This window comes from Sciurus vulgaris (assembly GCF_902686455.1).
Source record: "Sciurus vulgaris genome assembly, chromosome: 6".
NCBI classification, from domain to species: domain Eukaryota; kingdom Metazoa; phylum Chordata; class Mammalia; order Rodentia; family Sciuridae; genus Sciurus; species Sciurus vulgaris.
The window spans coordinates 142,209,280-142,234,339 of NC_136466.1; the positions used below are offsets into that span (position 1 = coordinate 142,209,280).

The window sequence follows — 25,060 nt, forward strand, 5'->3', positions numbered from 1 at the left end:
TTGCTGATTTTAACACCACAATTCTGAGGACACTGGAGGCTTTTTAGATAAGTTTGTGAGTTAAGATGAGGTTATGAGCTTAAACCACTTACTCCTTTGAGCTTTGGTTTCCTCATCTTTGAAATGGGAGTGATGATGTATTCATAATAATAATAATAGTGACCACCACTCTGACCCCTGTACAGAATTATTGTAAGAATAAAATGTGATAATGATGTGAAAGTGTTTTAGAAATTGTAAATTATCACATAGATAAAACTTTTGTCATTTTATCTTTGATGTTGTTAATTTAAGGTAAGATTCAGAGCCAAAGACTGGAACTCCCATTTCAGTTGAATGGCCTTCTGTGTGCAGTGGTGGTCAGAGATGGTCACTTCTCTGAGCCTCAGTTTCTTCTCCTGTTGGGGCCTCTTAGAGTAGGCATTACAAATATTAGGTGACATCATGCTTGTCAGTGATTCTCAGCGCTGGTCACACATGAGAATCATCTACACCCTTTTTCAATCCCACTGGGTCTAACTCTGCAGGCATCCATCAGCATCCACAGAAAATAGGGTTCATAAACTCTGTCAATAATAAAATCTGTGGATGCTCAAGTCCCATAAGGAAAATGCTGTAATGTTTATACATGACCTACGTGCATACTTCTATATACGTTAAATCATCTCTATCTTACTTATAATACTTAATATAAATGTACGTTAAATAATAAATATTCCCCCAAAATTGTCACAGTAGAGTAACAAGCCTTTACATGTTCAGTACAGATACAATCTTTTTTCCAAATATTTCAATCCAGGGTTGATGGATCCACAAATGTAAAACCTGTGGATACAGAGGGTCAAGAGTCATCAGATCTGCAGGGACAAGCCAGAGGAATGGGAACTTTAAAGAAGTCCCCTTGCTCATAATGTGAATCCTGGATTGAAAATCACTGATGTCCGTGGAACAGCTTTGTAAACTGCAAAACATAATGTAAAATTTATGGGTGATTTTTAACTGTCACTGATTGACTGGTGATCTCTTGAGGGACTAGTTCCTTCTGAAATCAGGCCAAGGTGGATTTTCCACCATCTGTCTGGAGCGTGCACTGGCCAGAGAACATTGAAACTCACCCAGTTCTTATTCTTGCCTTTGAGCCAAAAAGGCTGAGCAAAAACAAACCTCCCTCAGACTTAAAAAAAGAAAAAAATGTTGCTGGGATGCTGTGGTGTGGAAATGGAGTTGGTGTAATTGGAAGGAATGGCTCCAGCCATGGGTAAGCATGTGGCATCTCTTTTACTAAAGTGACTCCAGTACAAAGGCACATACATTACAGTGCGTAGCGATGTACCCAATTAGGTTAGAAGCCAGGAGATCTTTCTGTGGAAGTCTCCCCACAGCACCAGCCCTCAGGCAGGTCCCATTTTGCCGGTGCTCCTTCTGCTGATCACCTGCTTCTTACAGAATGCAGTCTTCATCATGCACGGCACAGGCCTCCTCTTTGGCGCATCTTCACAGAGCACAGAGTTCCCTTTCAGAAACTGCTGGGGCTTATGGGAGAGGAAGGAGGGACATGTTTGAAATCAGAGATGGATATTTTAAAGCAGTCTCTACACTATTTCTAACAACTTTCACACAGCCATGATTCTCTGACTAAGCTGCCAGATTCTAAGGTGATAAACGTTTTACACAGAAATAATTCCCTTGTGGAAAGTTCCAGATGTTTCCCACCAAGGGATAGCTCAAAACAGGGAATAGGTTAGAAACTTATGCAAGAAACAACAAAATGTAAACTTTATAGTCACTGCCATAAAAAAATAAATAAATAATAGTCATGAATGACCTCCTGAACAAAGATCTTCTGTGAGCATTCACTAATGTGAAAGCATGCCATCTGGGCCATGGGCAGATGACCATTCATTGCTATGGCCACATATTTGCAGAAAGCTAATTATTGGTGGAGCAGGAAGAGCTGAAACTTTTGTCTGTCCCCCTCAGGCCAAAATTCTCTTGGCACCACATCCTCAATTTTCAATGTCTCCATGAGAGATCAGCAACCCTTTTCTAAAACCTCTACTGATTCTCCTGTCAACAGATCACAGATCACAACAGATCACACTGACTCTAAGTCTAGCGTTTATCACACTCCTACTCAGTAGGACTAGTGTTCCTCCATGCAGGAGATGTCCTGTTCCAAATCTTAGAGTCTTGTTTACCTTTGAGGCTTCACTGATTCTCTTATTCATTCTATAGTCATTGATTTTGTACAGAACTTGTATAACAGTGTTAATTTTAGATTGGTATGAAATGGCTAAATCCCTCCTGTTTCTCTCTCTACCCTGAGCAGATTATGTCCTTTGTTTTCCAAATTAAATTTTGGCCTTCTGTATTGGAAAGAAAAGTCAGATTCCTGGAAATCAAAGAGAACTTGTGGGGCTCTCACACTGTTTCAACCTTGGACTATTTCATACCTGGGTGGAGAAGGGCAGATAAGGAGACCCAGTGGGCAGAGAAGCCAAAGAAAACACCTAAAGCAGGGCCTAACACTTCAGTCAGTGGATGGATGTATTCAAAATGTGTTCTCAGGAAGTGAGACTGTTTGGGTTTTTAGGACAAGAAATGCAGTAGAAATGTAATTAAGGCTACTTATCAGAAGGTCTGACAGGTGGCACACTCACCTCATATAGCACAGAGCTGCAGGTAAGGGTTAGGGGGCATATAGCACTTGCCCACCATTCCAAGCTGGCTCAGTCTTAGCAGTACCCGATGTGCCAAAAATTGGAAATAACACAAACATCCATCAACACTGGAATGAATAAATAAGTTATGATATTTCATTCAGTGAAATATGAATGAAGATGAATGAGATGAAATAAAAATAAATTATGTAAAAGTACATGTTCGACAGGAATGAATCATACAGTAATGTGGGATGAAAGAAGCCAGATGCACAAACACTCTCTTAGAAGGCATGCTTATGATTCTATTTACATAAAATTCAGAAGTACACAAATTTCATCTGTGGTGTTAGAAGTCAGGAGAGTAGATCCCACTGGGGTGCTATGGGTAGAGACGAGGAGGAGGAGGCACAAATTGGATTTCTGGGGTGCTATTAGTGTTCTGTTTCTACCTGAGTGACATATTGGACATATTCTCTTGGAGGTAAATTATTTCAGAATATTTAATGATTTGTGTAGGTAAACCACATGTATAATAGCATTTAAAGAAAGAGGTAGATAAGGCCTTGCTTGACCATCAGAGAATTGGGCTTGTAAGAGCTGAAAAGCTCCTAGGAATCCCTGTCTAGGTCCATTCCTACAGTCAGGGAAACTAACCGGAACAATGGGGTCACAGAGGCAGATAAGGCAGGCAGAGTAGCGCTCACACTCAGTGCGGACCCAACTAATGACAGGTCTTGGAAACGAGTTCCACAAGAGGGGAGAACCAAGATCCTGGCATCCAGGACTGATCTGCTCAGGGGTTGGGTGAGCCAGAATGTGCAGATGAAGTCTAACGAGGGGGAAGTGGTGTGTTGGATGGTGAATTCGTCATTTTCATCTCCCAGGAGCCACTCTGCCTCCTCCGAAATGGGGATAGCGGAATCGGCCCAGACTATGGTACCACGGCCCTGATTTTCAGTCTTGAGAGAGTGGTTCTAGTTTCTCAAAAGGGCAAGCTGCCAGGTCATAGGTTGCTGACCCTCTTTCTCAACTGTTGGCCTCCGTGGAAAAGACTTGGCTTAATGAAGAAGATAATGAAGGGAGGCTTTTGCAAAGAACCTAAACAGGATCTAAACAGGTCTAAATAGGATGGGTGCTAAGTTAGAGCAACCCAAAAGAGAAGGGGGTTTTCTTGGAGCCCATACCACAGCAGGAGGCAGCACAGTGGGAAGAAACATTGGATAATGTGATTGGAAGAAACATGAGGATAGGAAAACCCGAGGATTCAGAAGGGCGGAAGCCAGGTCAGGTCGTCACAGGCAAGGTGTGGGGGTCACAGACTTGCTAGAAGCCTGCTCTTCAGATCCAACGTTTGCGTTTTGTAAGACACAGTCACACTCACAGAGCGGGTGAGGAAAGAAGCCTGTGACGATTGACTTGGGATCCAGTATGTCAGGCTAACGTTTTGCTAACTAGACTCCAAATATTTCAAGACTTTTGTTGCTAAAACATCATGAAAAGCAGGCTGTGGACCTCATTGGATATTCCAGCCCCAGTTGAGGTAGTAAATAAGGAGGGCTATGCTTACCCTTGATCAAGATCCTGTTCGCAGTGGAGAGTTGACTTAGATAAAAACCAAATCTATAGTCAAGGACAGAGTGGCACACACCTGTAATCCCAGTGGCTCGGGAGGCTGAGGCAGGAAGATGGTGAGTTCAAAGCCAGTTTCAGCAAAAGTGAGCCTCTAAGCAACTCAATGAGACCCTGTCTCTAAATAAAATATAAAATAAGACTGGGGATATGGCTCATTGGTCGAGTGCCCCTGAGTTCAATCCCCAGTACACACACACACACACACACAAAATCAATACCTAGCCTAGTCTCTGCCAGCCATAAAAACTGTTCAGTGGGCCAGGAGAGGTATGTTTAATGCTGAGATTACCCGGTGTGTGATAGGAGTTAACATTTAGCCTAGCTCCCCTGGGGGAACGGTTACCATTATCTTTCACTCTAAAGGCTTCCTTAGCCTATGTACTTCTCCTCCTAGGGAGTAAGATGTAGGATGACTTGAATAATCATTATTGAAACACTGCAGTGATGCCACTGTGAGTTTGTCTAATTCCCTAGCACAGAAATTTCAGGCATTAGAAAGTACACAGTAGTGACCAAAGGCCAGGATATGTCTCAGGAAATCCCAGAGAAAAGTTTTTCCTTTTAGTTCATAAAATACTTCCTGAAAATTTATAGGGAAAAAAAATTTTAATTAGGAGAGTTTCTTAGATCCTGCATCAGTGTATGATGAAGTGTGAGCAGATGACAAAATCTACTTCTGTTGAGCATCCCCCCCCCCAAAATCCCACCCCAGCATTTCTTTAGCAAAACATTTGGAGCCCCACTTTGGAAGAGCTGCCTGGAGAGCACCCAACCTCACCCAAAAGGTGTGACTTATGGCATATTGATTCCAAGCATTTTAATGCAATGCCCAAAAGAGCAGAGAAGCTTCAATAAAGGGAGTTTATAAAAAAAAAAAAAGAAAAAAAAAAAAAAAAAAAAAGGTCTTAGACCAGTGAGTAGAATCCTACTTCTAAGCTAAGCTGAGATAACCAGATCACCAGGACAAAGAGCTCTTTCTGGGCTCTCTGTACCTGGGTAAGCTGGATTAGAAAGAGCAACAGAATTTGAGACTAGCAGGTGTAAGTAGGGCAGCAGCAGACATGGCCCCTCTCAGCCCTGGCTCTCCTGTTGCACATGCCCACCAAAGGCCTGGTGTGTTGCTCATGTTGGGTCTGCTGTTTTAATCTCCAACAGAAAGAGGAAAAATTGCTCCATCTATCATAGATTTTCTGCAGATCAGGATAATTTATCAGATTCTCTCAGATTTGCCTGATTGCACTATCCCAGGAGCAGATACTTGACAGCTTTCTAAACCTCTCCATACTTCACTTTCTCATCTGTTAAAAGGGGATGGTGATAACCTCTACCTACTCATGGTGCCATTGTGAGAACAAAACGAAATTCAAATGATTAAGGTAGTTTGCCCAGTGCCTGTCCCATAGCAGATGCTCCAGAAGAGGTGGGCATTATTTAAAACCCATTCAGGGGCTTTGCCTTCTTGATTTAAGTTAGATGACCCTGAGGGATCAGATATGGCAGGTAGTTGGAACGTACAACACAAGAGTGAATCTGGAAGGAATCCTGGACCTCCAGAGAACAAGATGCTGGCTACCTCACAGGACCCTTTAGTGGACCAGGATCCATTATTAAAACAGGAGTCTCAATCTAAGGGAGCTATCCGAAGTGTGTCCTTGTGCTCTGAACCTCGGCTATCACTGAGCTTTTTATAGCTGAGTATGGCTTGCAGGAAGAGGTATCATGTGGAGAAAGACTTCAAAAAGTTGCCCATTAAGTGGTTTGCAGCTGGCAGGAGGAGAGTCACACTCTAGTCAGGAGGAATGGGCGATGGTCTTTTAGGGGCTCATCAGATAACACAGGCATTTCAAATGGCCTAAGATGGACAGCTTTGCCCCTGGTTGCTCTTCCCTTTATTTAAAAATAAAAAATAAAATAAATAAAATTTAAAGGGAAGTTAAAGCCATGTGTTTCTGAGAATTTACACTTAGTCCATCAAATCTATTGTTTTCTGAGCGTCGTTTGAAGTCTAATAAGACTAATGAGCCTTTTTAAAATGTTTTTTTTAATCCTTTTTCTTAGAAGGACATTGAGAGGCTTTGAAAGTTGTTCCAGGGTAAAAATAATAATATTAATAATAAATTGCTCAAAACTCTCAACCCCTGCAGGTTCAAAATTTTCTTAATACTCTGAGCCCAAGGGATTTGAATTATTACTGAAGTTCATTGTATTGTATAATGGGACTTCACAGAAGGAGAGAGAAAGCACGTGGAGGTTCACTAGAGTTCATTGTGGATTTGTTTCATAGCCATGCTCGTAGCCCAGGCTTCCAGAACCCTCTCAATCTGAACCTTCAAAGGAAGCCCCCACCACCAACTTGGCAGTATCCATGGGGTTAGATGAAGTCATAAACTGAGAAACTGACTTTTTAGCTGATATTATTTTGGACTGGGGAATTAGAGTCAGAGCCTTCCTAGAAAGGTTCTCGTGTAGGGCATACAATCTATGTCATATACAATGCATGTTATATTGTCAAATGACTACGGGATGGAAAAAGAACAATTTTTTTTCTTTGGGATGTGTGCAAAGTGAACTATTGTGACTCCCCTCCAACTCTCTATAGATGATCATCTGAGGACCTCTGGTGGTGAAATTTTTCCCGGCAAGTGTGAATCGATGCTTCTGAGCCAAGTCATCCCGTGTTGCATTTTCCTACATTCCCTTCCTCCTGTTTTGTCATTCACATTAAGCAAGGAGCAAGAAACAATTGCAAACACCCAGAATAAAGTGGTGCATGTGCCTGACCAGGCTGTCATTTCAAAAAAGTTGCCTGTTGCCTTCTCTTTCAGGCAATCTTTGATACATTCCCTGTAACAAGAAAAGGGAGCCAACATGAAGGATAATGTGGCATCCACAGTTGTTCTCATGCTGCTGCTTTTTCTCAACATCAGACTCCTGAATGGTGAGTAAGAGACTGCCCTGTTCTCTTTCATTGCTGGGGTGTTTATCAAGAGGGTGGAGAGACCATCACAGCTTTTTTGCAAGGTAGTTGTGAGGAATAAAAATGTTCATGCCATGTGCTACTACTAATTTATTTGCAACACTTTTTGCAGTAAAGTTAATGCAGAAAACTCAATGCAAATTCTTATCACTATGTTCTCTGCCTTCTATTCTCATTTTGGATGTGTAATGAAACCGCTCCGAGGATGACAGGATCTGAGTTCCAGTCCAGATTCTGCCAGTTGCTGGCTGTGTGACCCTGAATCAATTGTCTAGTCTCTCTGGCTTTCCAAATTCTCAAAATGAGGATAGTGACATTTCCTCCAACACAGATGAAATAACGAATGTGGAAAATCTTTGTAAAACCTTAAAGGATGTAAAAGATTACTGTTGTATGATGAGAAACAGGTACAGCCAACTCTGTTATCTGTGCTTATCAGGGAAATAAAGTCCATAGCTAAATTAGGAGTGTGCCTGTACATTATACACACCTAAATTAATGTGTGTCTATGTACATTTCTGAGTGTCAAACCTGTGCATTTCTGAGTGTGCATACCTGTGTGCATGCCCATGTATATATTAACTTTTTATAGTGCCTGATTGCAAATGCTCCTCTGTGAGTACCTGTGTTGGTATAAATCTGTGTGTGGGTTTATACCTGTGTGTGTACCTCTGAGAATGTCTCCATGTGTATATTTCTCTGTGTGTACAAGTATGTGAACCACTATGTACTTTCATAAATATGTCCTTGTATTTCTTTGTTATGTGTGTGCATGTGTGTGTTTTATATGTGTGTGTACTTTGGATGCAGGATCTGTGTGGACATCTAACACCTGCATGTGTGATTCCTGGGTGACTGTCCCTGTGCATCTGTGTTTTAAGACAGTCTGTTAAGTTTAACTACCTCTCAAGTGGATAAACGAACACATTGTAATTTCACAACTTTATCTTCCTCTCTTGAGTTTCCTAAAAATACTATTAGGAATCAGTAAAATGTGAAAGAGAAGCTTCTTAAGAGAGAGAAAAGGGAAAGCAGAAGCCAGAATTATTCATAAGGGAAATTCTAAGTGCTCAAATCATCATCAGTTGCCCTGACTGACTTCAAGTATACTCATTGCTAAACCATAGACTTTGACATTTTTAAATAAACTTTCCTTCCTATGTCACACACTCCTCCTCACTCATAACAAAAACAGACAAAAGGAACCTTGCATTTTTGCCATGATTCCCAATAACATCATCCTGAAGAATCTCCCCCAGAGGATGAGCAATATGAAACATGCTGGCAGAGCCACACCAGGCTGATGGGCTGCTTTCAGTGGGGCCTGTAAACTGGCATGTTGCTCAGCTCCCACTGGCATGACCAGCCTGGGGTCCTGGGCCCCTCCTGTGCACTATGTCATGCCACCCCTTTTATTTCTCCTTTCTGGTCGGATTACCCCTTCACATGCATGTTCCCCTTGCCAAGGTCTCCTGCGACCTGCTCTTCCTAGTCTGGTGCTCAGCTAGGAGTTCTGGCCTAGGACCATGCCTGAGGGGTGAAGAGAAGTATGGGAGGAGACTGAGAACCCTCTGAGCTGCTGGGGCTTACTTCAGAGCTCCTCTCTCTGCTCCTCATTTTTTATGCTGAACACTGGGGCCCTGAGTTTGGCAGGAAGGAGGAGCAATGGGAGTTACATAGATGGTTGCAGTCAGCCTCCCAGTGCAGCTGGGGCAGACTCCTAGGGTAACTCAGTTCTTTGAATCTCACAGCCAAGCAAGAGAAATGAGAACCGGCTTGCCAAGAGCTTTGGGGATTAGGCAACTAAAAAATCCCTCCCCCTTGATATTGTATTTTCCATATTACCTTAAGCAGACCTTCCAACCTCCAGCCTGAGACTGGATTCAGCTCTTAGATAATCATGATAGCTCACAACTTACAGAGGAACTGCCTACTATCCTACCTCTTACCATACACCCCACCCAAAAAGGTCCGTAGAATTACAAGATAGCCCATTTGCCATCTTACCACCAAAAGACCCAAAGAGGGAAAAAATATAAACAGAAAGAGGGACTAAAAACCAAAATTCAGAGATGGTAACAGAGAGGATACGGAAGTCTACAGTAAGATGGGGCCGTTAGGCCAAGGAAAAGGGCAGAGAAAGGGGAGGAAGAAGAAGGTAAGAGAAGAGAGGACAGAAGCTGCTGAGGGACACCCAGATAGAGGGAGCATCAGTGATAAGCTGAAGATGGAGACAGAGATGGAGTTAGTGGTGTGGGGATGGCAGAAAGATGAAAACCCATAAGCAGAGATGTGCCAGGGAGCAACGTGTGGGCAAAGGATGCACAGTTGTCTACACCAGAGCAGGACTGTGTGTGGCCACCCTCATATTGTAGAAGTACAGCAGCTCTTTGGACCCCATGGGAGGGAGGCCTCACACTCTCCAATCCATAGCCATCCTTCTGCTCCCCAGGCTCCCTCTCCATTGAGATGTTAGTCGGTCACTGGTCCACATGTGAACGGTTGGTATCTACATCTCAAAACAAACACACGCATACACACACACCATGACTACCACCAACCTCTCTCTCCAAGGACCTGTCTACCCTGGAATAGCCCCCAGAGGGTGTTTCTGGGTGCTGGTGCTTTGGCTCTTCTCAGCCCTGAGCCCCTCGGTCTGCTCATCCCAAGCCTCTCACTACTCTGTCTTCTCTCTGCTGTCACCAGCAGAACAGTTGAATGGTTGAACGGACCTCAATATTAACTCCAATGGTGTGTGGGTTTTTTTTAGGAGAGTCACCTCCTGGAAAACCTACGATCTTTAAATGTCGTTCTCCTGAGAAGGAAACGTTCACCTGCTGGTGGAGGCCTGGGACGGATGGAGGACTTCCTACCAATTATACACTGACTTACCACAAGGAAGGGTAAAATGTTATCTTCTCTCCTACTGAGCCCCAGGGAGTGCTCACACCTCCAGGCCAAAGTAGAATTGGTTCTGAGTTAGAATTTTCTGGATTTATACCATGAAGGCCCATACCACTAGAGAAAAGGAGTGTCTGTCTGCCTTCTCCTGTTAAGGTTCTTTATTAAACTTTCTCAATCTACACAAGCGGAGCAGCCACAGTGGATACAAAATATTAGCAGTTTCCATTTAACTGTTACAAACTTAGGTTGCAGCCCAAAACTCAATGTAAGTATTTCCTTAATTAATCTTAGATGTCCATCTATAAACCCTGTGCCATTTATATAATTTTTTCTAAGTAAACATGTTGCTTTTGTAACACAATAGAATTATATAAATCAACACCATGTAATCCTTGACAAATGTGGCACATTGGATTTCAAATTCGTTTCACATCCAAGAACATAAAGAAGCTTATAAGGAAAAGGTGAATATTTTTCTTTATCAAATTGCTGATCCAGAACTTGAGATCTCCTGGAAGGTATATTTGGATGTAATGTCACCATGAGGACAAAACAGGACATCCCTGGGTGAGAATTCTGTTAAATGCACAATGAGACCCTCCTGGAGATCCTGAGAATTGGATATATTAACCAGTAAAGACAGCTGGTTCACTTTCCAGTAACTGCTCCTGGTTGTACACAAAGCTGTCCTTCCATCTGGAACCCAAAGGGATGTCATGTAAACAGATTTCATAAACCCAAACTGGCAACCAAAATCAAATAAACCTCCATCCCTCTGTGGTATGTCTGGAGTTGTATCTCCTCAGTCAAAATATGAGCAGCTTAATAAGCCTCTTGGGGTTAAAATACCGCCTTTCAAAATCACTTCACTCCGTTACTGACTTAGTAATCTGAAGTATATTGATGTCAGTTTTTATCCTCCTGAAACTTCTTTTTTTTCCCAAAGTAATTCAACATGTATGTGCAATAAATGCTGCATTGTAGATGACCACACTGCATGTGCGTGCAGGTGAAAAGTCCCAGTTTCCTGAGGTGACAATGTTACTACCTGGCTATGGCAGTGCCTTGGCCATTGGCAGCTCAGGGTTTATTTTCAGACAACACATATCACAAAGCTCTTGAAAGCACCATGCAGAGGAAAGGGTTGATGCAAGTTGAGGCCCCCAAATATCCTTTCCAGCCCTTTCTGTGTCTGCCCAGCTGACATGGGCAGAGCACAGAAGCCTGAGGAGCTCTTATTCTGCCCTGGGTTTTGCACTTAAAATGCAAAATCTCCAAGAGCCAGTGGTGTTGATCTATTGAGAAAACTAGACTTGTTACTACTTTCTTATTTCCTCCTAATACATTACTCATTGCAGAGAGACCATCACCCATGAATGTCCAGACTACAAAACCAGTGGCCCCAACTCCTGTTACTTTAGCAAAAAGCACACCTCCATATGGACAATATACATCATGACAGTGAATGCCACCAACAAGATGGGAAGCAATATCTCGGATCCACGCTATGTGGACGTGACTTACATAGGTAAGGGGAAGAAGACAGGTGAGGAATTTGTTACTCCATTAGGTATTTACCAATAGTCAAACTCAATTTGAATCTTCTTGACTTATGGGCAGATCTCTGACAAAAAAGATGAGAAATTTCACAATATCCTTGTCAACTGAGCATTTCAAATTCATTTTTGTTGATTCACTCACAACAGTGATTTTGACACTTGGGATTCTTGTGTGCTTTCTTTTGATCCTAGTTCCCATACTCCTGTACCCACAAGACATGGTTTATGCATGCTCTCCTTGTCAATCCTTCTCTCCTACACTAAATGTGCAATTGATGTTCCCTTCTACCTCAACAAGCTGGGATTTCTTTTATTCTCTCCATGGAAGACAGAGCTCTTCTCTGAAGAAACAGCTCTTGGAAGAGATTCATCTAGTCCTGTATCCATAGAAATTGTTCTAATTGCTTTGCTACAACCCTGAATTCTCAAAATATATTTCTTAACAATTCAAGCTATTATTTTACAAAGAATTGGGTAATAAATAATGTTACTTGAGCATCAGACTGAAGACCAAGATCACAAGTACAATGTATGGCGAAGTCAGTAGAATAAAATCATCCTGGGAGATATTCCTTGATTTGCATGATCATCATTAAGCTGCAGGGCAACTGGGCACCACTTTGATGGCCCTTCTGAACAAAAGGCATATCCTAGGACAAGCGATGGCTTGGCCAAAGCTGGGTTCATTAAACATCTTGGGTAATACTCTATGAAGTTTCTACCTAGGTTCAAGGTCACTCGAGTCTCCTGACTTATACAATACCACCCAACAAGGAAAATCAGGCTGGGGCCCTCCAGTATTCAACTGCATATCATTTCATTGGCATGTTATCAGTGGTTGTTTCTTAAAAACTAGAAAAGCTTGCAATACCAATTGACACACATGTAAATATTTTCCCCCTCCAAAAATAATAGGAGTGAGCATTGGAGTAGAAACTGAATTTGATCTCAGTTTAAGAAAATCAGAAATGTAATCCCACTGAGAAGTAGAAATAAAATTGTGATCATATAAAGTCACTTGAAATAGGAAGACTTTAAGATGTTAAATGACAGATAATTGCATTTTGTGGGCTCTTTAATTGTCTAGCCCTAAAAAGTTATAGTATTTGAGCACCAAACAACAAAAACAGGAAAAATTTTGGAAAAAGTAATGGTATAATGAATGTGATCCACAAAACAAAGGGTTCACTAAAAAAAAGCGTGTATTTTTAAAAATGAAATCAACAAGTACATATTGAATTTACATTGACTCTGGAAATCTAATTCTCTGGCAAAAGAATGTGCATTGGACTATATTTTTCCAAATAATAAAAGAAGTGTTCATGGAACTCATATAACCCTGCAGCATGTTGTATTGGTGATAGGCCAAGAGAGTTCACTTAAAAATCTATTTCCACCACAGTACATTTTCTACCAGCTTGACTCTCATTCAGTGATAACCTGCAATACTGGTTACACCTGTACAATGTTGGCAGATAGTTGTTCAAAAATCTATGGATTTGTTGTTCTTATTGTTGGGTAACATTTAGCTATGTTGGAGACTCTTGAATATAGTGGTTCCTGACTGGGGGCTATTTGTATTCCACAGAAAGTCTGGCAAGGTCTAGAGATGTTTTTGAATGTTGAAACTTGAGAAGGGGTAGGGTATTACTGACGCCTGAAGGGTAGAGACCACATTGCTGCCAAGCATCTTTCCATGTCCAGGGCAAAAGACTATCTAGTCCAAATGGTCAAGGAACTTTGCTTTAAAGAATTCATCCTGGACATTTACTTAGACTTTTGTACATGTATTTTTTTTATTGCAGAATTGCTCAGTATGTGCTTTACTTAATGCTTCTTTTAATTAATTGATATTTGTTTAGTAAGTATTCATAAAATAATCTTTCTTAGGAGTGCATAAGCATTAGGAGTCATGGAAGCTTTTTAGACAAATATAAGTCACAATGCCAAGTACATCAAAAAGTTACACACACTCTTTCCCCACCTGGTTTAGAGACTGACTTCAGGAGACAATAAATAAGTAGAGAAAATGTTACTGACCAGCAGGAGCAAGACTAGACTAAGGCAAGTCAGCGCCCCTGGCAGTTTACTCTTAGGGAGGTGTTCTTGGGGCCCTGTGCTTTCAGGAATTGAAAGTAATGCCTCCATCATTTTTTTATTGTGGTAGAATACACGTAACAAAAGTTATCATTTGAAGTGTGCCCTTCAGTGGTATTAGTTCATTGTCAGTGTTACGAGACATTTATCTAATTCCAACTCCCAGCCAAGGGAAATATGAGACTGACTTAACATTGTGTCCCTCAAGTCCCTTCATCCTGAATGGAATCGCCATAATCACAACACACTTGTTCCCCATTTCTTCCTTTCTTCCTTTGTTACTCTAATCTGCCTTCTGTCGCCAGGGATTTGTCCAGCCTGAATACTGCACATTTATGGGATCATTTAATAGATGGCTGCACCATGTTTGTTTAACCATTCATTGGTGGATGGACATTTGCGCTTCCCCAACTTTTGGCTATTATGAATAGAGCTGCTGTGAACATTCATGTACAAGTTTTTGCCTGAACATTTGTTTTCAGTTCCTGAGGGCATATATCTAGGAATGAAATTGATAAGCAATATGGCATTCCTAGATTTTCTATTTCAGAAACTTTCAGACTGTTTTCCATAGCACTTTTCATTCCCACCAGCAATGTATGAGGGTTCCAACTCCTCCATATCCTCACCAACATTTATTTTACACTTTTTGAATACTGGGCTTTCTGGTGCGTATAAAATGGTATATCACTATGGTTTTCATTTGTATTCCGCAGAAGACTAATGACACCGAGCATGTTTTATGTGCCTCGGGTTTTGCAACTTCTGCACCTCACTTGCCTCAACTGCATCCCAAGCCCACTCACCAGCTCCTGACATCACATGAGGTGTCTCCCAGCCATGATAGAATGAAATGGTAGAGAAAGTTGATTTTAGATCACATAATTTAGGGTTCAAATGTCACTTTTACTGACTATGAAATTTCCCCTCCTTTGAGCCTGGTTTCTCCTCTGTAGAATGGCTGCAGTAATAGCACTATATGGAGTTATTGGAGGAATTGAATGAAATTATGCAGGGAGGGTGTTTTATGCAGTGCCTAGCATGTAGAAAGCACTCAAAGACTGTTCATTATCATTTTGCTAGTCGAGATTCTGATAATATTTCCAGAATGAAGGAATGGGCCAATAAGCTATTATGAGGTCACCAAAGAGATCATTGTCAAAAAGTCCAACCTTTAGGTACATTGTAATAACTTAGTATCTGGAAGAATGAATTCCATTCACCATAATGACTAACGTGTATTTTTTTCTGTTTTTTTTTAAACTTTAATTATTTATTTTCATTAACTTTTTTTTGACAGTGATAAATATTTTTTAAATTATTATTATTATTTTAAAAATTATTGTTATACATATATATAGGGTAATAATGTCTGTCTCACAATCTACCATCCTTCCCCTCCCCACTCACCCCGTCCCTCCCCTCACTCCCCTCTGCACAATCCAAAGTTTCTTCATTCTTCCCTACCCACCCCCCACTATGGATCAGCATCTGCTTATCAGAGAAAACATTCTGTCTTTGGTTTTTTGGGATTAACATGTGTATTGAATGTGAAATGTAAACGATGAAGCAAAGGTAGACTCTGTAAACTTGTAAACTAAGTTATAAATATGAACAGATGGTTCACAATACATCATGTGTGCCATCAAAGACAATCTTTCTCCTAGCTGAGAAAAAATAAGTTTTCAAGTCCCCTCTCAATAATCTTCCATCCCAACTTTCACTTGTGAATCTCAGCCTAACTTGTATCACCTGGTCTCTGCCATCATGAAAATAATTTGGGTATGTATCTGACCTTGGTTTCTGGAAAGTGGAGAACACACCAAAAATGAAATTTTAGCTGCTTGCCATTCTTACCATACTATCCTCAAATTCAAGTACAAATAGGATTGATCACATACTAAGAGGGAGACAGCATCATTCCTGTCCTCTAAGGGATTATAATGTGTTGCCAAGGGTAGGCTGGCAAGTAGAAAATTGAATCCGTGGTAGAAAACAGCAGTGCCAAATAAAAGTTGCGAGCAATGAATTCATCTGGAATTTCTTTTCTATGGACAGTTGAACCAGACCCTCCTGAGAATCTGACATTAGAAGTAAAACAGCCAGAAGACAGAAAACCATATCTGTGGATAAAATGGTTCCCACCCACCTTGGTTGACGTAAGATCTGGTTGGCTCACACTACAGTATGAAATTCGATTAAAACCTGAGAAAGCAGCTGAGTGGGAGGTGAGACAAACAGAATGTTTTTGAAGAATCCATGTTCTTTAGCAAGGATGAACCCCTCACATCTATGAACAGATCATTTCTCCAACTTGTGGGCTGCCATGTTGACCTCCCCATGCAGATGCAACCCACCTGGCTATGGGAAGGCCTTCTCTCCTTTCTTGAGATTGAATGGAGTTCGTTCTCATGGCTCTCCCAAAGGTAGTTTCTTGCACTACACAGCCTTCCCTCCCAGGTTCCCCTCCTGACTTTCTAAGTATTTGTTAGATTTGGACACCTATGAGAGTGTATAAATTACACTGGGGCAGGAGGTGGAGAGAATCTCACTATAATCTGTCCATAGATTATAGTGGTTGTATTTGTGTCCATACATATAATCTGTCCATACATAGTGGTTGTATTTGTAAGGAAATACTTTCAAAATACTTTAATGTAAAGAAATAATGCAGTAAATTACAGGCATTTTGATCTTCTACCCTTAAATACATTAGTATATAGGTCTTTTTTACACAGAACATTTCCAAATATATGCCAAATAATAGGATCATACATAGAAAAACTAAATTCCTGAATAACATGTAGTAGCCAATCCATATTTTAATCCCTCCCTCATTGTTTCAGAAATTTCTTTACTGTTGGCTTGTCCAAACCAAAATCCACTCCAAGACCACACATAGTGCCTGGTTGTTGCCTCTCTTTAGTTTTAATGCACTCAGGAGGCTAGACCACTTGTCCCATAGAATATTCCACCTTCTTCATTTATCTGATTGTAGTTCTCTGTGGTGTCATTCAATTTCTCTTCCCCTGCATTTTCTGCAGATTTAAGGAGATTCTGATTGCATAGTTTGAGGCAATCATACTTTAGAGGTGATACTACATACTTTATAATGCAACATCATCACCATCAGCAGGAGACACATCCATCTGGTTGACTCATCATAAATGATGCTTAAACTGATGCTTGTGCTGGGGAGATGAAAATCCGATCCCTTAATTGTAAAATCATGTTTAATTTGATTTTACAAACTTTACAAATTTACAGAAATTTTACATGAAAACCTTGTTCCCTTCCAACCTGTGGTTTTAAAACCAATTAATAATCTTTAAAGCAGTTACTTCCCTGGGGTTTATAAACTATTTTCAAATTTTATTGTTGCTTACACATTTATAAAGTTAATTTATTAACATTTATCCTGTCTTCCATATAGCAGAATTGGAGGGGTGTGACATATTTGCCTTTCTGAAATGAAGTTCTAAATGAAGAGATAGAAAACCTTTGAAATTTTTATGTGAGCAATTTGTAAAGGGGGGGCTGGATCTGAAAGGATAGAAAGGAATGCTGAAAACAGGGTATCCTATTGGTCTGATCATCTGGCCTAACTTTTCCAATGGTTTATTGTTTAGGGGAAAAGATTCTTTGCTCATAACAAAAGTCAGAAGTGACGTCTGTTTTCCTTGTTCCTCCTTAGACCCATTTTGCAGGACAACAGACACAATTTAAGATTCTCAGCTTATATCCAGGACAGAAATATCTTGTCCAGGTTCACTGCAAGCCAGATCATGGATTCTGGAGTAACTGGAGTCAAGAGAGCTCCATTCAGATACCCAGTGGTGAGTGCCTAGACTACCTTTGCTTATATTCCTAAGTATTTTTAAATGGTTAATTTGTTTGTATTAACTACTAATAGAAAAATTATTTGAGCCTTATCCAGTATAGCAAATAGAGGTGGGTTTATAATCTCTTTATCCAGTACAAAGACATTTAGCGGGGTTGTATTTCTCCTTGAGTGACTGTCCAGTTTCTAGACAAATCTACAGATGGGGACTTTAAATGTCTCAGAGGGTTTAATGGTCAATGATTTTGCCTTCTCCATCTGCCTCATTCCTAGCATTTCCAGGCAGGACCATCAACAAGTTCTTCCTGAGTTTGTAGAGTGTTATCGCGTCTCAAAGTCATGAACTTGTGTTTAATCTCTGATGAGAATTACATGTTGTTCTCTTAGCCTTGGGCACAGTACATGAAAGGTCCTCAGTTCTAATAAAGTGCCCTTAAATATGGTGGCTTGTTTTCCACAGGGGAAGAGTCATCTTGCATTCCTAAAGTACTTTATAGTTTACAATGCTTTTACCCCATTTGGTGCTCCCAACCTTCTCGGGTATTCGGAGAGAATATAATTACCATTAGGAATCAAAAGTGAGGAAAATTAAATTTAGTGAAGTTAGTGCTCTTACCAGAACCACACTGTGAAACCTTGCTCTTCTGTCAGCTTCGTTGGCCAAAAGTGTCAGGGCTTCGCTGGCTTGGCATACTGGGAAGAGTACTGAACTGTGAGTCAGTTCATACATCTAGTCTGATACTGGCTCATACTAAAAAAAAATCACAGGGCTCAGAAGCAGGAGGCCTGGGTTCAAATCCCAGATTACAACTCTATTCTGACATGTCCTTGGGTGAATCACTCCTTGATTCTCAATTTCCTCAACTATTAAACAAGGCAATGTGTGTAGCGAGGTTGATGTGATTGATGGTTTTTAGTAAGAATTTCACAAGTGTTAACATTTATGATTTTTAGTACTGCAACTGATCATGGATTTCTTCTTTAAGAATCAAATAAAAGAGTATGTGAAAGGACCTTAAAGTTTATATTGTAAAATATGTGCAACATTTTGAAATATTAATAATATTAGAAAATATCAGTTGGATTGCTCTTCAAGTCAAAAGAGACATATCCAGAAGAAAATCTTGTGTTCAAAAGTTTCATGCATTAGTTTGACTGGTTTGTTTTTAATGATACTATGTGTGATCAAAGCTTTCTGTCTGTTTGTTTTTTAGACTTCACAATGAAAGACACAACAGTTTGGATCTTTGTGGCCGTTCTTTCTGCTGTCATCTGTTTGATTATGGTCTGGGCAGTGGCTTTGAAGGGCTATAGGTATTTCACTGTCTCTCACCCTTTCTCTCAATCATGGTTGTCATGGGTAATGGCAAAAAAGATAATACAAAGATAATGGAAACCTACAGATAATCCATTACCTCATTTTAAGCATTAGTTGCAGCATGTTTTCCCATTTAAGAAATCTTTTATGAGTGTTATTTTCTAAAAAGTAGGAAAATGAACTCACTTGAAGCAGGTGTTCACAGCTGTGAAATACTAAAAATCTGGAAAGGACGGCTAAAATTAAGAGAAGCAAATTGTCCAAATAATCCACTAGCTTCAAAATCAGTCTTCAAAATTAGCCAGAGCAAATGTTAATGTAGGTCTCTATAATTATTATCATCATTTATTTTTAGTTTCATGTAGCCCCAGGACTCTTTCTTATAGTCCATGTAGCAGCTATTTGGAGATAAAAATAAGTTTTCAAAAATTACAAAGTAAAAAGATGAATCATTTATCCAATCTCACAAATTATTTTATAGCATGGTGACCTGCATCTTTCCACCAGTTCCTGGGCCAAAAATAAAAGGATTTGATACTCATCTACTGGAGGTAAGTGCCAGAGACAGAGAATGCAATGTGACTCACTACCTCGTAATAGTTGACTTCACAAGTGCACGCACAATCCCAACAATCCAGTCAGACCATCTCAGTCATCCTTCTCCATCTGTTCCTCTTTATTGGCCTGTGTTAAAAGAAAGAGGTGTGAGGGATAAGAGTGCTCACGATCAGATATGAAAAGTCCAAGGACAAGGAAAGAAAACACTTGTTGATGCTGCTGCATTGACCCAGGGCTGCTCAGAAAGCACAGAGATTACCATTTTGTACAAACAATTTGGAAAGAAGGGGAATATTTTGATTAATACAAAACAGGGACCCATTCCACCTCCATCATACATTGGGACAAGCTTCCCTTTGAATGTTCTTTATATAAGGTCAAAGTAGTAGAATGGTCTCTTTCCCCTATTGCTCAGTTTGAGTAGTCACTTAAGACTGGGTCAGTAAAATGGAACTGGTGTTAACCAAAGTACATTTATAGCATTTTGGATGAAAAGGGAGGTTAGAACATTTTAAATTTCTCTCCAGGTTGAAATACATAATTTTAATTTGACAGAAATCTCAACAGTGACATATATAAAATCTATTCCCTGTAGATAAAAGCAAATGTCACTTGGCCCAGTTATTATGATTGACAGTGCAAGAAATTGAAAAGTGAGTCCCAGAGAATTTGACCTGTCTTCATTTTGTCTGAAAATATCAGAGCAGTGACAAGAGCCCAGACGTTTGTCTCCTGAGCCAGTGTTCTTACCCCACCATCCAGTCTAGCACTGACCTTTATGGAACAAGCATGAATGCCTCTGCTAACTAAATTCACTACTGACTAGCTCACAACTCTACTAACTAAATTAACCACTAACAACTCAACTAACTAAATTCACTACTGACTAGCTCACAACTCAACCTGCTTGCCATGCAGACAGCATTGCTACTTTAATATCCTTCTTTACATTATCTCTACTCCTCAAAAGAACTTTCTCAGATAGTTAGTATTATTCCCATTATTAAAATGAAAATGCTAAAGTTATGGGAGCAGCTTGTCCAAAGTCATATGTACCCTGTACGTAATCAAGCCAAGAATGAGGCAGCAGTACCTGACCTTAGTCAGAGGATTGGAAAGAAGAGGGGAAGTAAGAGGCAGAAGAGGCAGAAGAGAAAAAGGAGGAGGGAAGAGGACAGGGAGAAAATATGGAACAGAAAGGAGAACAGGGAAAGGAGGAGAAGGAGGAATGAGTGGGAGAAACGGAACAGGAGGAGCAGAATAAAATGGAATTGAAAAAGGGAGAAAGGAAAGAGAAACAGGAAGAAGAGGAGGCAGAGAATAGTAGGGGAAAGAAAAGAATCAACCTATTATCACCAGACTCTAGAAAGTGGTAGGGGAGGTGGAGAGGCCAAGGTTTCAGAGCCGCCCTGCCAGTGAGTGCCAGAGTCAGATTCTTGCATCAACATTGTGGTTTCAGACGTTCCACAGGCTTCTTTTACTTAGTATTTGTATGTTTATTGCATGTATGCATACTGCTTTCCCATTAAACTGATGATCAGAATTGCTTAGAGAGAGTAAGTTAAAATCGTGAGTTGAGTTAAAGAAAAAGATTTGATGACAATACCCAGAAGGTGATTATAGATGGCCTGGCACACAATGGCTGTATTGGGGAAATTCTACGTAACTGTTACCACACTTCACCTGATCAAGGTGCTGAACAGACACCTTGATGCCAACTGTGATGCCGCCTGGGCATCCGAAGCTAATAGCCATCTCTCCTTGTGTCTGTGTCTCATAGAAGGGCAAGTCTGAAGAACTCCTGAGTGCCTTAGGATGCCAAGACTTTCCCCCCACTTCTGACTGTGAGGACTTGCTGGTGGAGTTTTTAGAAGTAGATGACAATGAAGACCAGCAGCTAATGCCAGCACATTCGAAAGAACACCCAGGTCAGGGTGTGAAACCCACACACCTAGATCCTGACAATGACTCTGGCCGGGGAAGCTGTGACAGTCCTTCCCTTTTGTCTGAAAAGTGTGAGGAACCCCGGGCCAACCCCCCAACCTTCCACACTCCTAAGGTCATTGAGCAGCCAGAGAATCCCAAAACAAATATCACCTGTACCTGCGACCCCCACAATATAAATGCGGAAGGCAAAATCCACTACTATCATGCTGTTGGATCCAAATCTTCGACCTGGCCTTTACCACAGGCTGTCCAGCACAACCCCAAGTCTCCTTACCACAGCATTGATGATATGTATAAGTTGGCTGTGAGCCCTGCAGGTACACTGGCCATTTTGTTGGACAAAGCAGGCAAAGATGCTTCAAGGTCCTCTAAAACCATTGAGACTGGAGGAGAGAAAAAGGCAGTCAAGCACAGGGAGATGGAAAGCTTCCCTTCTGAGACTGAGAAAGGCACGACCTGGCTGCTGCCACAGGAAAAAGCCCACTTTATCACTGCTAAGCCCCTGGATTATGTGGAGATTCACAAGGTCAACAAAGATGGAGCACTATCATTGCTGCCAAAACAGAAAGAGAACAGTGACCAGACAGAGAAACCCAGGGCTCCTGAAACCAGTAAGGAGTATGCCAAAGTTTCCAGGGTTATGGAAAACAACATCCTGGTGTTAGTGCCAGATCCATGTGCTCAAAGTGGGACTTTGTTTGAAGAATCAGCCAAGGAAGCTCTGCCATCGCTTCAAAAGAATCAAGCTGAGAAAGACATGGCCTGCTTCACAGCAACACCGAGCAACTGCAGACACCAACAGGGTGGGCTGGATTACCTGGATCCTGCATGCTTCACACACTCCTTCCATTGAGAGTTGACTGATGGAATGATTAGGTAAAATGTGATTTTTCTTCAGGTAACACTACAGAGCTAGGAAATGCCATCTGCGACTGATATTTGAGAATGCGTGTAGAATGACACTACTTTGCTCTTTTTCGTGCTCCGTGTCCAGCCACTTGCCTCTTTCTCCAACTGCTGATTTCCAGAACAAGTCGTTTTGTGTCCTGTGACTTGTAGATTTACGTTTTGCTATTAGTTATAGAAAGTGTAATCAATGAAATAAAAGCACATAGCTTAGTATTCTTGGGGGATAGTACCATTTAGGTCCAGCCTCTAGAAAAGGCTTTCATGGTTCAGTAGGTGATAGAAGGAAATGAAATGGTCAAATGGTAGCAGGGGAAGGTGATGGATATGTGGGAAATGCCATGAAAACCACTTTTGAAAACAGTTCTTTGATCTTGACACTCCTCTTTAATTTTGTTAGGATTACCCAAATATGACCCATGGAAAGAACACGTGCATTCCAGCATACCTGATGAGCTGTTTACATCTGTTCCTATACCTTGACACATTACCAAGATCCTAGTGAAATGACGCCTCCACCTTTTTCTTAAGATACTTTGAATATGTTAAGCCTAGATTCCACCTCCCCGGCCCCAAATTTTATTTCATTCCAAAGCCTCTAAAGAATATAGTTGTGGAAAGTAAAATTTTCTTATACAAGAGGCAAATGAATTTTATGTGGTGAATCTTTTCAGAATGTTTTCCTGCTTTATTGCAGCAGGAAAGATAATTTATTATATTCCCTAGTCTTTCCTTAATGAAAAAAAAAATCCCAAAAGATGAACTCTAATTTAAAAGATAATCACAGCAGGATGCTAATAGAACTACTGCCTTACTGTACATACAAATTCTACTTTAATACAAACCCATAAGTTTAGCAATGTATTTTTGAAGACTATTTTTCTATTGCTTAGGTAAAATAAAAGACTATTTTCTATTTTCCCAGTATAGCTGTTTACGTATTCAGTGGGTACAGTATTTTCTGCTGCAAGGTTATAATAAGCATTTATAGTACATAGAAGTGTATGCAGTCCCTGTTTGTGAAGTAAAATGTCATACCAACCCAAAGTCCACTGAAGAATATGAAGTGGATGATAAAATCCAGTTTCCAATACAATGGAGCATAGTTTCTCTGATTCTTTTTCTCTCCAGGATGCTTTAAGCAACAACCACCAACAACAACCTAAGTTCAAAGAATTCTCCACAGATCAGAAATTATTTCTGTGAGTTTAGAGTTACTCTGGGGTTTCTGCCCATCTGTGGTTGAATCTTCAGAAAACCACCATGAAAAAGGAGAGTGGTGACTTTAACATGCTGTTTCAGACAGAGGCTTGGTCTTGTTTTGTTGTTCTGAGCCATCTTGGGCAGCGAAGAATTAGTATCTCTCTGGAATAGATCCATTTGCAAAATATTGGTAAAGATAGAGACAGCACTTATATCAGCTGTATCCAAATAAGTTCTAGGAAGCCAGGCATTTGTAGAGTGATAAGAACAGCTGCAAAGGTCAGGGTATGGTAATGAGAATCTGTAGTTCAGTTTGTTTGTTTGTTTGTTTGTTTGTTTTTACCCCCTGAGAGTGGTCAAAAGCTTGGATCACCATTTTAACAGGAGCATCCATGACTCGCTGACTCCACAAATGGCCTTCCTCTATTTTTCATGCCACCTGTAGGCAAATCCCCTCTCCAGCCATTCACTAATGACATAAAAGACTTGAGCTCACCTTGGTGAGTCAAACATTCCACCCCAACAAGTCAACATTGATAGGAACTAGACCCAGAACTTCTTGGAAAGTGAACAGGCTGCCAGCACTCTATTTTCCCAATACATAGACAATGTCTCATGAGTTGGGGAAGTATTTGAGTGTGTTGTCCAAGCTCATTAATCCTCTAGATACTCGATACTCAGTGTCTGAAGATCAATTGTATCAGTATCACCTGGGAACTCTATGAAAATTCTATTTGCAGAATCTTGAACCCTAGTCCAGCCCTCTAGAAATGGAATTTGCATTAACTAAGTCCTCCAGATGATTCACATGCTCATGGAAATTTAAGAAACATTGCCCTAGATGACTATTTCCGGTAAAGGTTATTTTAGTGCATGGAAACAATCCTCTCATGGAACATACAGGTCAAGTTCATTTAACTCTCAATGAACCACGCTATGTATAAGGATAAGGCAAGAAAAGAAACCTATCAGTGGTTTAAGATGCACATAATGGAGAATCTGAGAATGACCTGTGAAAGTACATACAATTTCCAATAGGACCAAGGAATACAGTTCATTTGAAAGGCATTGACCACAGACAATGACCTTCAAAGCCAATTTAAACTATGCTTTTCCAGAATAGACCATTTTTCTCCAAAAGATGTGTGTGTATATATATATATATATATATATATATATATATATATGTTTTTATTTATAAAAGTATGGCCATAACAAAGACAAAAACTTGTTTATGTACATGTATTTGAGTATATCTTATAGTTTGAAATTTTGAAAACAATCTGCTTTTGACATATAATTTTGTGTATATGAAAAAATTATGACTGACTAAAGACAAACAAAACCCCAAAAGACAACTAGCACTCATTACATAATCAAAACTAATTCTGTGATCATTTTGCTCTCTGAATTTTTTCATGATACAGCATATTTGCTATGATGGAAAAGCTGACT

General features: G+C 40.4%; 1 protein-coding gene across 4 annotated transcripts in view; it reads left to right on the forward strand.

Moving 5' to 3' along the window:
- PRLR (prolactin receptor) overlaps positions 1-24,774 on the forward strand; it is a 162,750-nt gene extending 137,976 nt beyond the window's left edge. For all 4 annotated transcript variants that reach the window (XM_079145752.1, XM_079145749.1, XM_079145751.1 and 1 more), the window contains 8 exons: positions 7,121-7,233; positions 10,043-10,175; positions 11,535-11,704; positions 15,891-16,060; positions 17,527-17,668; positions 18,888-18,987; positions 19,473-19,542; positions 21,330-24,774. In XM_079145752.1, coding sequence (XP_079001878.1) covers positions 7,164-7,233; positions 10,043-10,175; positions 11,535-11,704; positions 15,891-16,060; positions 17,527-17,668; positions 18,888-18,987; positions 19,473-19,542; positions 21,330-22,349 — 1,875 coding nt within the window. In that variant the 5' untranslated portion in view covers positions 7,121-7,163 and the 3' untranslated portion in view covers positions 22,350-24,774. The remainder of the gene's footprint in view (positions 1-7,120; positions 7,234-10,042; positions 10,176-11,534; positions 11,705-15,890; positions 16,061-17,526; positions 17,669-18,887; positions 18,988-19,472; positions 19,543-21,329) is intronic.
- Positions 24,775-25,060: the final 286 nt, after the last annotated feature.